General features: G+C 42.6%; 1 protein-coding gene across 1 annotated transcript in view; it reads left to right on the forward strand.

The window, feature by feature from the left end:
- Window positions 1–11,957, forward strand: part of LOC311056018 (protein NLRC3-like) — a 27,713-nt gene extending 15,756 nt beyond the window's left edge. Inside the window, exons 8-10 of the mRNA XM_084072358.1 lie at window positions 5,731–5,947; window positions 9,811–11,605; window positions 11,703–11,957. Of these exons, the coding sequence (XP_083928484.1) occupies window positions 5,731–5,947; window positions 9,811–11,605; window positions 11,703–11,877 (2,187 nt within the window). The 3' untranslated portion in view covers window positions 11,878–11,957. The remainder of the gene's footprint in view (window positions 1–5,730; window positions 5,948–9,810; window positions 11,606–11,702) is intronic.
- Window positions 11,958–17,446: the final 5,489 nt, after the last annotated feature.

The raw sequence follows: 17,446 nt of genomic DNA on the forward strand, positions 1-17,446 counted from the left end.
CGTCTCTGTTGGGGGGTATGGGGTTTGTGGGAGTGGGGGAGTATTGCAGGTGGTGGAGTTGGGGGGTAGAAGGTATGGGCGGGATTTTGTTGAGGGGGGCATAGGCAAGTTAGGCCAGATCATATAGGATAGGGTCTTTGCGATGCGAGAGTGTGGTCTAGCCAACACCAACTCGGGACTCCTGAAGTGGAATGGGGTTTTGAGTTATGGAGGTGGAGAGGTGTGGGCTGGCAGTTGGGGGGGTGGGGTTTGTGGGAGTGGGGGAGTATTGCAAGTGGCGGAGTTGGGGGTAGAGGGTACGGAGGGGGATTATGTTGAGGGGGGCATGAGTCAGTTAGGCCGGATCATATAGATATAGGGTCTTTGCGATGCGAGTGTGGTCTAGCCAACACCAACTTGGGACTCCTGAAAAGCTGCCCTCCACACTCTCCTATCTAGCATCAGGGTTTTGAGCTCTACAGTGTTGTTGGCTAAGCTGTTACGCCGAAGTGCATCTACGTAGGTGGTGCACTTCCTGTCTTTCCTGGCTTTGCCCTGGGTTGGCTCCCATAGTGTCAATTTGCTTGCCATTAGTTACAGTATGGGTAATCTGAGTTCCCAGAAGTTTTCGCGAGCTCTGGCGAGGAACTTCTGGGCCACAGCCCTGGTATTTGTGGGCGGGATGTACGTCACGCTCTGAATCTGAGCGGACACGCCTCTTACCGGTCTGAGAGCTGTGCAACTCGTCTAAAAAGTCCGACGAGAGGCAAACAGCAGTACACAACAATGGCGGCCGAAATTTCTCAAGGGGAAATTGCTTCCCGTCGATCCTATTTAGATGCATCACCCACTGCATGTGGATCCCGCCCCCTTTTCTTCATTGGCTGTTGATTTGAATCACAACGCAGTGGCCGCGCCCCTGCTGTCCAAGCTCCGACGCTAACCCTCCCAGACTACAGTATGGGTGCCTGACGCAGTGCCCTGCCTCATCCTTCTCTCTCTGACTTTGTCTGTGACACATGGTAGGTTCCCGTAGAGGACCACATTTCTGATTTGGTCCGTCCATGTGACTCCTAGTGCCATTCATAGCATTCTTGTGTAGACTCCATCCAAGGCCCTTTCCTGTTGTGCTGTGATGGTCCATGTCTCAGCCCCATACAGCAGTACTGACTCAACTGTAACTATATGAACAGCCGCCTCTTGAGGTCTTCTCCCATGTCTGATTTCCATACTCTCCTCATCCCATGCAAAGCATTCCAGTCAAGTGCCCCCCGGACCTTCAGGTCTTGCTCCATTGAAGCAGTCCAGGCCCAGGTTATTTGCAGGACTGCCTCAAGTCCTGGATTGAGGCACTGCCTGGACTGCCTCAAGTAGCGTGTCTCCATCATCTGAACCATCTTCTCAGGAACTCCGTAGGCCCGGAGAATGTTCATCAGTTTCCCCCGGTGGATGGTGCCAAAAGCCTTTTGGAAGTCATGAAGGTGATCACCACTGAAAGATTCATCTCCTACTCCTTCCAGCATCCTCCTCAGCACCAGTATCTGCCCGTCTGCTGTTCGCTCTGGGCGGAAGCCGTTCTGCGAGTTTCTCAGTACAGGGTCTAAGATGGGTCTAAGACGGTTTAGGATCATCCTGTTAGCCGCCTTGGCGACTTGTGAGCTCAGGTTAATGCCTTGGAGGTGTCCGTCTTGGTGAGGTCGCCTGACTTTGGTACTGGATCGATGATCATTTTGATCATCCAACACCACCTCGTCTATGGGCACATACATCAGAACCTCTGCTGTCACTCCATCCTCCTCTTGCCTCACTTGATAGTAGCCTTGGCCCTCTGGTACTCATCCATGGTAAATGATCCATGATCTGGTATGGGAGGGTCATGGAAGACATGAGCATCGGATCATCCTCTTCTTCTGCTGGTACCATGTTTCAACTCGTTCCTCTGCGCTTTCTCCCCAGATCTTGGAAGTCTGAGAAGAGCTTCTGCCAGAAATGTCATTGATGAGCTTCCAGCTCTTGCCATGCTTCTGTTTTGCATGCACCTTTTTAATGTCCCTGATATTTTGGGTCAGCTCCTGTTTTTCGAGTTGCATACACTTGGTATAGCTCTTCCTTCCTCCGCTTTTATTCCTCCCTCAGACCCTCACAGCGACAAAGCCCCTGTGTGCTGCTCTCATCTCCTCCCTGGCTTTGGTGATTCTAGGGTCAAGGCATCCGTCTTTCCTCCTTGCTTATAGGCTCTTTAAGACATTCAATGATCTTACATACTATTCCACTATCCACACTGGACACAAGGTTGGTGATCCAGTTGTATGAGTTAGGGGAGTTGGACGGCATGAGGGTTTGGGGGGTGTAGTGTGCTGGTTGGGGGGAATGGGGGTTGTGGGAGTGGGGGGGTATTTCAGGTGGTGGAGTTGGGGGTAGAGGGTATAGGGGGGATTATGTCGAGGGGTGCCTGGGCCAGTTGTTTTCTAGTCCACCTAATTGTATTCCTGTTGTCCTTTTTGTAAATTTTATTTGTAAGCACTTTCATTTTAGATTCTTGTTGTGAGCATTGCCCTGCAAACTTTGTTTTGTTTTTGAATAAAATAAAAAAGCATTCAATGCAACTCAGTGGTGTGTTCTACCGTGTTACGCTGTATACAGTGCCGATTTTTGGGGAAGAAGGCGTATACAGACTACTACCCATTCCATCCATTGAAAACGCATACCGTATACCCACAACCACACGCATTTCGTGCAAGGAATGATTATCGTATACCTCAACAAAAAAAAAACTAGACAGCACCACTGATGCAACTGTTTTCAGCTGTAAATGTATGTATTTACAGCTAGTACTATTTGTCATTATGTAGTTAAGCAATCACTTTACATTGAATGCAAAAGCTCCTATCTGCAGAATTATCCAGGAAAAGTGGGGAAAAACCTCCTATCTGCATTTGCAATATGAAATCAGTGCAATTAACATATAATAATGTAATATAGTCCAGACATCCAGAAACGGTGTATTATGTGATGGGTTTCATAAAAAAATAGCATTGTGCAAAAAAAAATACAACATTTTGTAGTTTTCTTTTTCATTTTCCCAACAATTAACATTTTTCAGATAGGAGGTTTTGCGTTTTGGCCATCGATATAGATTAAAGGGCAACTTTGCGGATGTTGCACCCAACACCTATTTTAATGAAGTTGAGGACATAATAAACATGATGTTGGAGTGTGTTTTGAGTTAGTTATTCCTGTCAGTTCCAGTCAGACTGCCCCTTTAGCTGATGTCAATCACCTTGTTAAGACTTGTTAGACCGTGTTAATACCTAGTTAGACTGTACAAAATGGTCAGGGAAGAGAGCGGGGTGTGACTCGAGTTTTTTGTGTTAATTTCGTTTGCATTTTGAATTTCTTTAGTTCTTTATGCATTTGTTTAACCTGTATTAGGTAGTCATTTGTATTGTGTCTGCAAATATTAATGTTGTTATATAGTGTTTACTATATGCACTCATGTACACGGCACGCACACGCACAGTCATGAATGCGCAACAGAGATACTCTGACCCATTTGTTTTTGTGTGTGTGTGTGTGTGTGTGTGTGTGTGTGTGTGCGTGTGCGTGTGCGTGTGTGTCAGCGTGACGCTTTTGAAACACTTTTGATCTGTCCCTTTAAATTCTCAGCAGTATTTTGACATTATAGGCTAGCTACCTGTCCAAAGTTGTTGGGGGCGCGGTGGAGCAGTCGGTAGCGCTGTCGCCTCACAGCTAGAAAGTCCTGGGTTTGATTCCCGCCGGGGACGTTGTGGGCGCTGGGGGCGTGTTCTCTCCTCCACGTCATCAGTGCCTATACCCTATGGGGTTGGTGAAAGGGCCGTTTTGTGTGGAGTTTGCATGTTCTCCCCTTGTCTCCTAGGGTAGGTACCCTCACAAAAATATGCAGTAATCCAGGTCTCTATACTGCCTCCCCCTGGTCAGCCGGGGTGACCAGGGGGGACACCAACATCATGCTTAGTATACCCTCAACTTATTATAATAGGATGTGGGTGCCCATTAAGTGCAATATAAAGTGAAGTTGATTGTTGTCTCCGCCAGGCCGTAAGGCATGGCGAGAGAGTATGTTTTACCCCCCGTCCGTCCGTCCGTCTGTCTGTCTGTCTGTCTGTCCGTCTGTCCGTCCGTCTGTGACCAGCTAATCTCTGGCTCCGTTGGCTTGATCGCAGTGAAACTCTGCACACACACTCCCTGGATGCCAATTCAGAACCTCTGCCCCAGATTTTTCACATGGGCCTGTTATAGCGCCACCAGGAGGCCGCTTTTTGCAAGACACATTTTTTTACAATACTCCTATAGATTTTGTCCAAACATCACGCAAATCGATACACAGTATCTCTATAGTCATTAAACGAAACTGGTTTTTCAGATTTTTCATATTCCATCCTGATTGGCTAAAAATGGCTTCCAAAGTTTGCAGGAGTGCTCCGTTTTGAACAAAATGCCTCAAATTATGAGCACAGCATGCAATTTGCATGACATTTTGCACGCACATTCTCACTAGGCAGAGGAAGAAATGCCACTTGAAAATTTTCAAATCAGCCCCATGGTGGCGCTATGACAGGCCGATACATGTTTTTACCTTTAACTGCACCGATCTGTGTAAAACTTTGTAGGCGCACTCCCTAGAGGCTAGGGAAAAACCTTTGCCCTGCATTTTTCACATCTGCCTTTTGTAGCGCCACCAGGCGGCCAACTTATATAAAACACATTTTTGGATATTACTCCTAAAGATTTTATCCAAATTTCACGCGAATCGGTACACATGCTCTCTATAGTCATGTGATCAAGACGGATCTGTTAGATTTTTCATATTCCATCCTCATTGGCTAAGATTGACATCTAAAGTTTGCAGGAGTGTTCCGTTTTGAACAAAATGTTGCAAATCATGAACGCAGCGTCTGATTGCGGTGAAACTTTGCACGCACATTCGCACTACGTTGAGGAACAAATGCCACCCTTTTAACATTGGCCTGTTATAGCGCCACCAGGAGGTCTAATTTAGCAAAACTTTTTTTTTAACAAAATGCCTAAAATCATGAATGCAGTGTCCGATTGCCGTGCAAGGCCTAAGAAGAAATGGCACCCTTTTCACATTGGCCTATTGTAGCGCAACCAAGAGACCACAATAACGTACCTGACCTGGCGGAGACCTGTGCTCCGAGGAGCACTTTTTCTAGTTAAGTTTGATTTAATGCTTAACATGTACCTGTTCAAATTGCTGTCTTCCAGTGTAATGGGGGGGGGGGGGGGGGGGGGCTTGTGCGATTGTTATGGATTTTGCTATGTTTTAGTGTGCAGGAGTTATTACTTACCTTTTTAATATAATTGCATGTGGTAGTGTTTTAGGCAGATTTGGGGAGGTAACCTGGGGAATGGTATGGGCCAGCCAGGTAATAGGTACCCACCAGTAGGAGTCAGGGTATGTAAGGGGATATGAATGGGATATTGTGCATTTGTGCATGGTGTTAAATACATAACACCATAGTAGGGGGGATTACCAGCAACTTTGCCGCAGGTAATCCACCGTTCTCTGATCCAGAAAACAACAAAAGTCCACCACTCTTTGACTGCGGTATACACCAGTTCACCTGTTTACTAAAATTAGGGCCATTAATCTTTAATCCAGTGGACTTTTAATCAATTCAATGTAGTTGTCATCATTATTGTTGTTATTATTATTATATTTTTAATATTATTATTATTATGTTTTAGCTGGTTGAAGAGAAGCTCCTAACATTTGTTACGGAAGAGCTGAAGGGGTTCCAGAGTATTCTGATGACAGGTTACCCAGAATGCTTAGAGAGTCAGAAGAAGTTGATAGACAGTGAGGAGGAGCATTGGAGGAGCTTCAGAGAGGGAGCTCTGAAGACCACACTGCACCTCCTGAGGAGTGAGAAACAGGACACGCTGGCTGACACCCTGGAGAACAGTAAGAACATTTGTATTTACAGCTTGAACATAATAGAGCAGTAAGGAAGACTTTATTCACAACTTGAACATAATGGAGAGCAGTAAGAAAGTCTTTATTTACAGCTTTAACACGATGGAGAGTAATAAGAAAATGTACAGCTTTAACATGATGGAGAGGACAAAGTATGGCAATATGATATATTTAAACAACTCTGTGGTAAATACAGACATTTCTCTAAGGAGAGCTCTACCTTTATTAAAACATCGATATTACCCTGTCATGCATGCATGTGGGCAGTGTAGTTAACATATATATCAGAAATGAAGTATTTATAAGATTTGGTGATCACTCCGAGACATGTCCCTACAGCCGTGTCTACTTCAAAACCACATTGGCAACTGGGTCGGACAAAATCAGCATGGAGCGCCTGTGGAGCAGGACTGCGTGCACAACCGGGCATTGAAATTTAATTAGTTTTAGAATATAAATCAACATTATACTCACCAGTGAGTATAATGAGAATTAACCTGGCTGCCCATGCTCAATAATTAATTGTTTCTTTTGTCATGTCGAGTCTTAACAAAAATAAATAACCCACACAATCGAGATCTGATTTTCTACTTTCATATACAATTGAAAACAAAAATGCAATTTTTTTCAACTACCATCTAGTTGATATGTTTGGTCTCATTTACATTATAGTTGCTGTAGACAATATTCAGTGACCAATTGCGGCACTATACTCCACATCAAAACCCCTCTGTTGCAAATGTTTTCCTGCACCATTGTAACTACAGGCATGTAACGGTTTGACATTTTACAGTACGGTACGGTATCAAACAAAAGGCAGTCCAAGTTGTCTGATTGATTAGCCAGGGCAGCATATCTTTTCGGGTCCATGATCCTGTCGGGAGCGGAAGTAACTCTACGTCACCAGGCGCGTCATCCGCGTCATTAAATATAAATGTGCGTGCACTTTCCGGAGACTATTTAGCGTCTGTATTATCCCACGGGGAAATTCTATTCCATTTAAATAGGGATTGGGGAACCAAAACAAAGCGGCACCGCAAAACCGGATGGGCAAAATCCGGAAAGAGAATTGTTTTTTTTTTTTTCAGTAGTCGTGGCCTACACCGGATCATATGGGTCTTTAATAACGCATACCAGGCTTTCCTCCGAGGTGGAAAGACTGGTGACGCGAGGTTAGACATTGATTTGTCTTTGATAAGCCTAAAGGGGATACACCATGAATTTAACTTTTTTTTTAAAATATATATATTTTTGTGCTCCCTAGTGTCACTTGTACCCCAAAACATAGTTTTTTTTAACACTCAGTCATTCATCTTCATTTCATGGATTTTCTGAATCTGCGTGTCTGAATAGTCCATTTCACATTTTCCCCAGGCATACGTCACCGTGGGGACCTCATTTAATAGTCCCGCCCCCTAATTTTCCACCTCGTTCCGCTAGTAAATAATATGATCTACAACAGTATCATGCAGAGATGTCGCTTGCCAAAAATGAAATGAATAAAGTGGGCATGAGTGAACTGCTGCGCGGCGAATACCAAACAGCCCGCTCGCCCCAAAACACGGTCTCCCCGGGGAGAATCCGGCCGTATTCACCTGGTAGTCCTAAATGTAACCTTGGTAAACTATGCCTAAACCTAACCTTATTCCTAATCTTAACCGCAGTAAAACTATGCCTAACCCTTAACCTAGTTCTACCCTTATCCTCAGTAAAACAAATACAAGAATACAAGAACCGCTGGTCCTCCAGTAAAATGGGAGCGAGCGTGTTTTGGGTCGAGTCCTCCGGTTACAGAGCCTTGCCCTGCACGACACCGTTGCACAGTATAAACAAATTAATATATATTTTGGGCTTTACATCTAAATCAATCTTAATATGCCTAATATGTTTTGTTTTGTTAACGTTAATTATATATGTCATGATGGCACAAGGGAGGTAGATTACTTGCCTCTTGCCTGCTGCAATACGTGTCACTAACTTTCACCACTTCCATTACAGACAGACTGTCACTGTGCTTGCATAATATCCACGACCCACACAAGTTCGGGTCCCTGTTTTATTATCGACTATTGGGTCCGGCTTGGTTCAGATTCTATTACCTCGGAACCCCGGTTCTGTTTATCAACACCCAAGCGAAACAGCGCTGATTAGGAGGAGAGACGCAGCTGTGTAAAGTGATTTGTGCTTCGCCGTACTCATTGTTGCGTATCGAAAAGAGTGCAGTTGAATAAAGTTTGCACTGGATCCAATAATTTAAACTATAAATATATAATAATATATATATAATAGAACGGCAATTCTACTACAGAATGATAAACAACACATGCTGTAAACACTGGCTCAAAACAATGTGTCATGTCTGTAAGAAAGGCAGAAACAAAAAGATGCCGTTGCTATGAAACCAGGACGCTGATTGACAGACAAACTTCCTCAATAGCGCCCCTCTGCCCAAAGGAAGACGTTTTGGTATTGCAGCTGAAAATGCTTGGAATGACAGTCAGACAGATTATGAAAAAAAATATCTGGGTGTTTTTTTTAAACCTGTATAAAATGGATTAAGGGCAAATATTCATATAAAAGAATTAGGAGTGAGGTAGACCTCTGAATGTTGTGGTACCGGTCTGACTCCAGACATTTGCAGGCGCACTCTACCAAGCGGATTTGGCATAGCGGGTGGTCTGAGAAACCGCTATGTGCTTTCCCATATGTGTGTGGGCCCGATAGCCCACATATACAATAATACCTAAATAGATACCATGAGCTCGGAAATATCACAGTATCAATACCGTGGCTGTTTATGATGCTGTAATACCGTAATACGGTATACCGTTACATGCCTCATTGTAACACAGTGCCTGCCCACCAAGTGTCTCTTTAGGAAAATCATCTACCTTACCCAATACAAACGGAAGCAACACAAATAAAGAACAAAATTACTTAAAGGGTCTACACCATGAATTTTAACTTTTTCTTCATTTTTGTGTGTTTTTGGTCTCCCCCACCTCTCTTCTGTTCCAACAAATACCCGACTTCGAGCATGCAGGCTTTCATAGGCTATCTGTGGTTTTCATGTAAATTGGTCTGAAAACAGTCCGTCAGATTTGTTCCCCCACCCTACATCACGTCTGGGAGCAATTCCTCCCGTTTTTCAGTTCTAACCAAAAAAAAAAATAATCTTTTTTTCATTTTTATTTTTTTATAAATGTTTTCTTATTTTTTTTTTTTTACTTTTTCCACACAGAACCAGGACATGACATGCATACAAACTGGCTCAATAGCGCCCCGTGCCAAACAGGACAATGTGGTATTGCAGGTGAAAGTGCTTTATAAGCCAGAGAGAAGTTAGTTGGAATGAGTATATCTGAGGCTTGATTTAGGCTCAAACCTTTTGAAAAACGTTTGAGGGACATAAACAATATGATATCAAATATTATTATTATTTTTTAAATTCATGGTGTAGCTCCTTTAAATGATTATTTCCCAATTATAACATTATTTGGGGGAATACTTTTACCCTGCACCTTTTTAAAATCCATATGGATGAATTATTGTATTTTCATTGTTTGTCTACATGAAAGATTGTCTTTATCATCTTAAGCACACACTCAGTGAGCGGCCATAGCTGAATGCGTATAAAGGCCGCTTGGGAAACAGGTTTGATTGGGACCCAAGGAACCTGCCAATGTGTTGAGGTGTCCCTGAGCAAGACACTTAACCCCCATGCGCTCAAGTCTGACCCCTTGGCAGCAATCAGCTGTGTGTAAATGAAAACAGAATTGTCCCTGTGGTAACAAATAGGTCTAAATTACTTAGTAGTATTATTGATGTCTTCCCTTTTTTTGGTCATTTAGAAACCCTTGCTGCTGTCAGTCAACAACAACTCAAGTCTAATCTGAGGAAGAAGTGTCAGTGTTTGTCTGGAGTGGAGTGGATTGCAAAAGAGGGAAACCCAACACTTCTGAATCAGATCTTCACAGAGCTCTACATCACAGAGGGAGGGAGTGGGGAGGTCAATAAAGAACATGAGGTCAGACAGATTGAAATAGCATCCAATAAACCAGCTAGACCAGAAACTCCAATAAAATCTGAAGACATCTTTAAACCTTTACCTGGAACAGATGAACCAGTCAGAACAGTGATGACGAAGGGAGTGGCTGGCATTGGTAAAACTGTCCTAACTCAGAAGTACGCTCTGGACTGGGCGGAAGAAAAAAACAACCAGAATATCCACTTCATGTTTCCATTCACTTTCCGAGAGCTGAATTTGATGAAGAAGGATTATAGCTTGGTGGGGCTAATTCATCATTTCTTTGGTGGAAACAAGGCAGCAATCGTCTCCAGCTTAAAGGGGTACCAAGTTGAGTTCATCTTGGATGGATTAGATGAATGTCGGATTTCTCTAGACTTCAAGAACAATGAGATCTGGACTGATGTCACGAAGCCAACTTCAGTGGGCATGCTGCTGACAAACCTCATCAAGGGGAACCTCCTTCCCTCTGCTCACATCTGGATAACCTCACGACCTGCAGCAGCCGATCAAATCCCTTCTGAGTATGTTGACAGGGTGACAGAGGTGAGGGGGTTCTCTGATCCCCAGAAGGAGGAGTACTTCATGAAGAGATTCAGTGATAGGAATCAGGCCATGGCATTCATCTCACACATCAAGACATCAAGGAGCATCCACATCATGTGTCACATTCCAGTCTTCTGTTTGATCACTGCTGCAGTTCTGGAGGACATCTTTACAACAGAGGAGAAAGGACTGCTGCCAAAGACCCTGACTGCGATGTACATCCACTTCATGGTGGTTCAGTCCAAACAGAAGAATGTCAAGTATCATGACAGAGCTCAGGCACATTCTGACAGGAATAGTGAGGCCATTCTGTCTTTGGGAAAACTGGCTTTTGAACAGCTGGAGAAAGGTAACTTGATCTTCTATGAAGATGACCTGAGAGAGTGTGGCATTGATATCAGAGATGCCTCAGTGTGCTCAGGAGTGTTCACGCAAGTCTTTAAAGAGGAGAGTATGTTGTACAAAGACAAGGTGTTCTGCTTTGTTCATCTGAGTGTTCAGGAGTTTCTCGCTGCCCTTTTTGTCTTTCACTCCTTCATCAACAATGGTGTCAACGTACTGTCAGAACAACAAACATCCAAGTGCTCCAAGCTATTTGGAGACAAACCTAAGTTGAATGACCTCTACAAGAGTGCTGTAGACAAGGCCTTACAGAGTCGAAATGGACACCTGGACTTATTTCTCCGTTTCCTGCTGGGCCTTTCATTGGACACCAACCAGACACTCCTGCAAAGACTGCTGAAACTGAGAGGAAATAGGCTCCAGGCCAATCGTAAAACAGTCAAATACATCAAGGAGAAGATCAGAGACAATCCCTCTCCAGAGAGAAGCATCAATCTGTTCCACTGTCTGAATGAGCTGAATGATAATTCTCTAGAGCAGGACATCCAACAGTATCTGACGTCAGGAAGTCTCTCCAAAGACAAGCTCTCTCCTGCTCATTGGTCAGCTCTGGTCTTCATGTTGCTGTCTTCAGAGAAGGAGCTGGACATTTTTGACCTGAAGAAGTACTGCGCTTCAGAGGAGGCTCTTCTGAGGCTGCTACCAGTGCTCAAGGCCTCAAAAAGAGCTATGTAGGTGCACTGATAACTTGACACATTTAATATATTATGTGATATATATTGTACAGATAATAATATACAGAACATATTGTTACTAATACTTCTTCAGGCTGAGGGGCTGTAACCTTTCAGAGAGATGCTGTAAGGAGTTATCATCCGTTCTCAGCTCCAACTCTAGCCTACGAGAGTTGGACCTAAGCAACAATGACATACAAGATTCCGGAGTAGAGCTGCTCTCTGCTGGACTGGGGAGTCCAGACTGTAAACTGGAAACTCTCAGGTAAGTATTCCTGAAACTGTGTTGAACAGGTGGAGATTTGAAATAAGCGTATATAAAGTTTATTCTGAGAAGTAGACTACTTTTGTTATTTAACAGACACAATAACTTTCTATATTTAATGCGAGACAATTTGTGAACGTTTTTACTGTGCGTGCGTGCGTGTACGTGCATGCGTGCCTGTGTGCTTGTGTGTGTGTGTGTTTAGGTTGTCGGGTTGTCTGGTCACAGAGAAAGGCTTTTCTTCTCTGGCCTCAGCTCTGAAGTCTAACCCCTCCCATTTGAGAGTATTGGACTTGAGCAAAAATCATCCAGGAGACTCAGGGGTGGCGCAGCTTTCTGCTGTTCGGGAGGATCCACACAGTAGACTGGACACTCTGAGGTATTAGAGACTTGATCTGTGTACATATATGTCTGTGGGAGAATGTATTTTGCACCAACTTTTACAGCTGTGAGTTTAATGAGCAGCCACAGTATTTTAAAATAAGACAGATTTAGTTGTCCTCATTTCTATGAACAGATTGAGCTATAATGGAGAACACATTTTGGAAGGCAAATTATTTCCATTTGTTTTCAACAAGTAGGTGTCCTACCTGACCAAAGGATCTAAATGTTTCAATAGAAGAGTAAGGAGACCACCTCCAGTGCACCACAGTGTGTTAGTAATATTTCATTAAATTATACTGAATTAACATTTTCCCCCTATATAAAATATGTTGAGAAAAGTACCATAGAAATCGGAGGAACTATTAGTATTATTATAATAATAATAATTATTATTATTATTACTATTATTATTACCCTTATTACTATTATCATTATTATTATTATTATTATTATTATTATTATTATTAGTAGTAGTAGTAGTAGTAGTAGTAGTATTATACTCTATCATATAAATGTGTTAATATAACATTTTGCTCACAAAAAAGTTATGGATTGCAGTTTTAAAAGGATCCCTGGCTAATAAGCCAAATATACCTTAATACGTTATAATTGCCCTCTATAACAAAAACAAAATATATATATGTATTTTTCTATTTCATCTTATTATACGATTGGCATGCAAGCGCATGCGCAAGGTAACTGCTTTTTTTGCATGTTGCATGTTTGCATGTTGCAGTTAGGTTTCGCTTTCGGTTTGCATGCTGCAGTTAGGTTTCGATTTCGGTTTGCGCGTTGCCAAATCATGTGCGAGAAACAAGCACCGGTGTTGCAATGAACATTTACACGCTCCACTGTCTCTGTCTCCGATGTGCGGACCAGGCTACTAGACGGGAGGGTCGCGTAGCGGCCCGACCTTCTAGTTTTAGAAACATTTCGTCTTTTATTTAAGAAGGGCAATGCCCGACGCAAGTTGAAACTAGCTAACTTCAAAATGTTTCATTTTCATGACAAAAACTAAACAAAAAGTTAGGAGGTTTTGTTCATCATTGATAAGTAGGCCTACTACTAATGGACCTCCAAGCTCACAATGAGGTTGGAGGTCCAAAGGCGGAGAGCCTGCAGTCAGCAAAACGAGCTAACTCCACCCCCCTTTGGTGGACTTGCTGCGGTTTAGCAGAAAGTTTGAGGATCCAATGGAGTTAGCTGGTTTTGTCAAAAAAATAAAAAAGCGAAAAAATTGAGTTGGTTTCTGCCGGACAGCAACGATATGTAGACCTGACTGTCTGTCCTCCACCCCCAGTGTCGAACATGGTGGAGAGTGTTGGCTGAAACGAGGTTTAAGGAAGTGCCCTCTAAGTAAGTGTGTATTCTGTTTTATTCATGAAATCAAAGCAGCACTCATCCAGCTATTTAGATAAACGGCTCATATACAGCAGCAGTCATTCACAATATACAGCAGCAGTCATTCACAACCTACTCTGAATGAAGATGAAAAGAACCATCATTTGCAGGCTAATACAGCTAATACTGCGTTCATGAAATATGGTGTTCTCTATCGTATCGAAACTATCTCTCCACCCAACATATTTCTTCCATCATATATGTATGGGGAATGACCCCACCTCACTTGTGATGTGGATATATCTTTAAGACACACCAGTCCTACTGGCAAGCGCAGGTATATAAGGCCCATGTGTGCATGATTACACAGATTTGTTGATCTCCACCGAGCAGTCCAAGACCTGGGTCTTCTTAGCAGAAGTGTAGAGCAAAATGTATCAAGAACAGAATCTTTTGAACATTTTTCTTTTGGAGAAAACTACTTACGAGTTGGCAGCCGATTGAATCCACTGCCGGGTGCAGTTCAGAGAGCTGGTGTTGAGTCACTCCTCTCGGGGTTGCTGTCACGGGTCGTTTATAGGTAAACAAACAAATAAGAACAGTTGGGAATCAGACGCAGTCCCCGGTTATACATTTATCAGGTTCTACTGCATGAGTGTGGCAGCCAGCACCCCTCTCACTGAGTGTGTGCTGGGCTCCGCAGCAGGACATGGCCTTCACCATTCACATCTGCAAGGAGAATTGGGGAGTTGCAAGAGGCCTTTAAACAGCCATAAAACCACTTTCCCAGCATGGTCAATTTCCGAAACTTGCTAGGTGCACTTAGACGGCCAATAGAGACAGGCTGTAATTGCTTAAGCCCCGCCCCCTCTGTGTTCCTATTAGCTGGGCATTGAACAGCCATAACTCCAGTTCCCAGCATGGTAAACTTCCGAAACGTGCTAGGTGCACTTAGATGGCCTGTAGGGACAAGCTGAAATTGATCATATATTATTATTATTATTATTATTATTATTATTATTATTACCCTTATTATTATTATTAGTAGTAGTAGTAGTAGTAGTAGTAGTAGTAGTAGTAGTAGTAGTAGTAGTAGTAGTGTGTTTGTTTCTAAACTGGTGTTGTGTTGTATGTTGTTCTCTAATCAGATGAGTGTGAACTCACACTGGATCCAAACACAGCACACAGCCACCTCTCTCTGTCTGAGAACAACAGGAAGGCTACACATGTAAAAGAGGATCAGAAGTATCCTGGTCACCCAGACAGATTTAAAACCTTAGTACAGGTGATGTGTAGAGAGACTCTGACTGGACGCTATTACTGGGAGGTAGAGAGGAGTGGATTTGTTGAGATAGCAGTGACATACAGAGGAATCAACAGACAAAGTAGTGACACTGCAGGGCTTGGATATAATAATAAGTCTTGGAGTCTGAGATGTGATGAAAAGAAAGACAAGTACATTGTGAAGCACAATAAGAAGATGGAAGACATCCCTGGCCATCATCCCTCTGACTCCAACATAGTAGGAGTGTATGTGGACTGCCCTGCTGGCACTCTGTCCTTCTACCAAGTGTGCTCTGACACACTGACACACCTGCACACCTTCCAGTCCACATTCACTGAACCCCTCTATGCTGGGTTCGGATTTTGGCCTTTAACCTCAGTGTCTCTGTGTCAGAAAAAAGAGGATGGTTAGATGTGACTCATCAGAGTGTGTGTGTGTGTGTGTGTGTGTGTGTGTGTGTGTGTGTGTGTGTGTGTGTGCGTGTGCGTGTGCGTGTGTGTGTGTGTGTGTGTGCGCGTGTGTGTGCACACTGTACATCACACAAAAACACCTACCCAAACACACACAAACACGCGCTTGCATGCACGCACGCACACACAAACACCTGCTGAAATGTGTCTGTGTGTTGATGTTCTGGGGTCTTATGACAGAGGTTCACAAACATTACCATGCCAAGTAATAGCAATAGTGAAATGTTAAAAAAAAGAACCAAACAAAGAAAAAATTAAAGGCAAACATAGATTGCTGAATGCTATTTGCACAATGTGTTGAAGATACTTGAAAAAATTAATCGCCCGCTGGTGACCCCGGCCCCCACGTTGTAAACCAGTGTCTTAGGACATTTTGTATGTAATGTATCATTTCATAAATAAAATGTGTCCGTTTGTAAATTAAATATATCTTTGTGTAAATAAAATATCATTTAGTCAAACTTGATTCAGTTTAGGGACAGTGTGAACTGTTTTGGAGTAATGTGCTCAAACAATCTGTTTTAATAAAGAGAAGATTGAATCTCACGAACTGTGTATTTTTCTATTTATGTTTCCTTTGGTGATCTCTATTGTGTTTCCACTTGGCTTTCCAATTTGTTCCTGATCACATGTTTATTAGTTATTTATTCAATTTATAATGTAATAACAGTTGTTTCAAAGTTATTATCAACTAATTACTACATGTAATAGTTAACATCAGTGTGACTTTGACAGCAAATTTGAAAGTAGTTTTAGTCATAAAATTAATAAGAATAAAATTCCATTTCGTTTTAGTCATATTTTAGTCATCTGAAATGTTTCAGTTTTAGTCTTAGTTTTAGTTGACTCAATTTCATAAGATTTAGTCAACTAAAACTACAGCTGAATTGACAAGAATGTATTTTGGCGGGCCTTGAGGCGTGAGCTTGTAGATCGGTTATTTTCAGAGGATTGCACCCACACGCAACCAAGCATAAAATTACTTCACTTAGTTCTACTGGATCTCTTCTCCACCAGTCCCTCCCTCAAATGTTTGTCTAGTTTTTATTTATTGACAAAATCGTAAATGTATGTATGTACATTTAGTCATTTTAGTCATCATAGCTTAGTTATTACGATTTTATTTAGTTTTTGTCAGTGAAAAAAAAATGTTTTAGTCAAAACCAAACAATATATATATATAATATATAATAAATAAAAAACAAAATTAACGCTGGTTAACATGTACTGGGTACCAATGATCAATAGGTGTGTATAATAGTTAGATGTACTGCACATAAAAATGAATATACATGTAGGCACACGTAATAGTAAATCTATTACCAGGCAAATATGTACTTATAAAATGTATATATTTACAGACAACCAGCAGTATATCAACAATATGTACAATCTATTGTCAGTATGTATTGAGGTTATGTGCATAGCATGTCTACGTGAGGGTTCAACCATTTCAGTGTACTTTAAGTGCTTTGTTACTAGTGCTGTATTCGTAGCTGTAGTTTCTATTTGTATTTGTGCTATAAGCTGTAGGCCATTGATACTCTGTGTGTGTCTCACAGAGCACTTGAGGCAGTTTGAGGTAGAACAGGCCACTTGATAGCCCTGTGCTAAGTGGCTGTGAGGGGCAGCCCTCCCCGGCAGACAATTAGCAATCAAGCTAAGTGGTTTTAAACCAGCGCTGAAAGCGGCAGCTTTCAAAGCGGCCAGTCGAACGAAGGCTAGGCGAACAAAGGCAGCAGCAGGCGACTTTGTCAAAGCGCGACCTAGGCCATTGAGTGCTTCTTCTCTTCAGGAGCAGCATCAGTGTTTCGTGACATATATAGGAGTGTGATAGATATAGTAGTGTGTATATGTTTAGTGATCTACAATGTGTTTTCTTCCTATTCCTGTCCTCTCCTCTTCCTGGCGGTCGCAAAAACACTGGGTTACACCCAGATGTCGCGAGACCGCTAATCTAATATATCCTACTATTTCAACTCACGTCGAGCAAGTGGTAACAGGGGGGCTCTGGAATTGCCACTCGGCTGTGGTGGAAGGCAAAGCTGCTTTCATCACAGGCTACGCATCCGTGCTCTCCCTTAACTTCCTTG

Source organism: Gymnoscopelus microlampas, assembly GCF_963454915.1.
Source record: "Gymnoscopelus microlampas genome assembly, chromosome: 11".
NCBI lineage: Eukaryota > Metazoa > Chordata > Actinopteri > Myctophiformes > Myctophidae > Gymnoscopelus > Gymnoscopelus microlampas.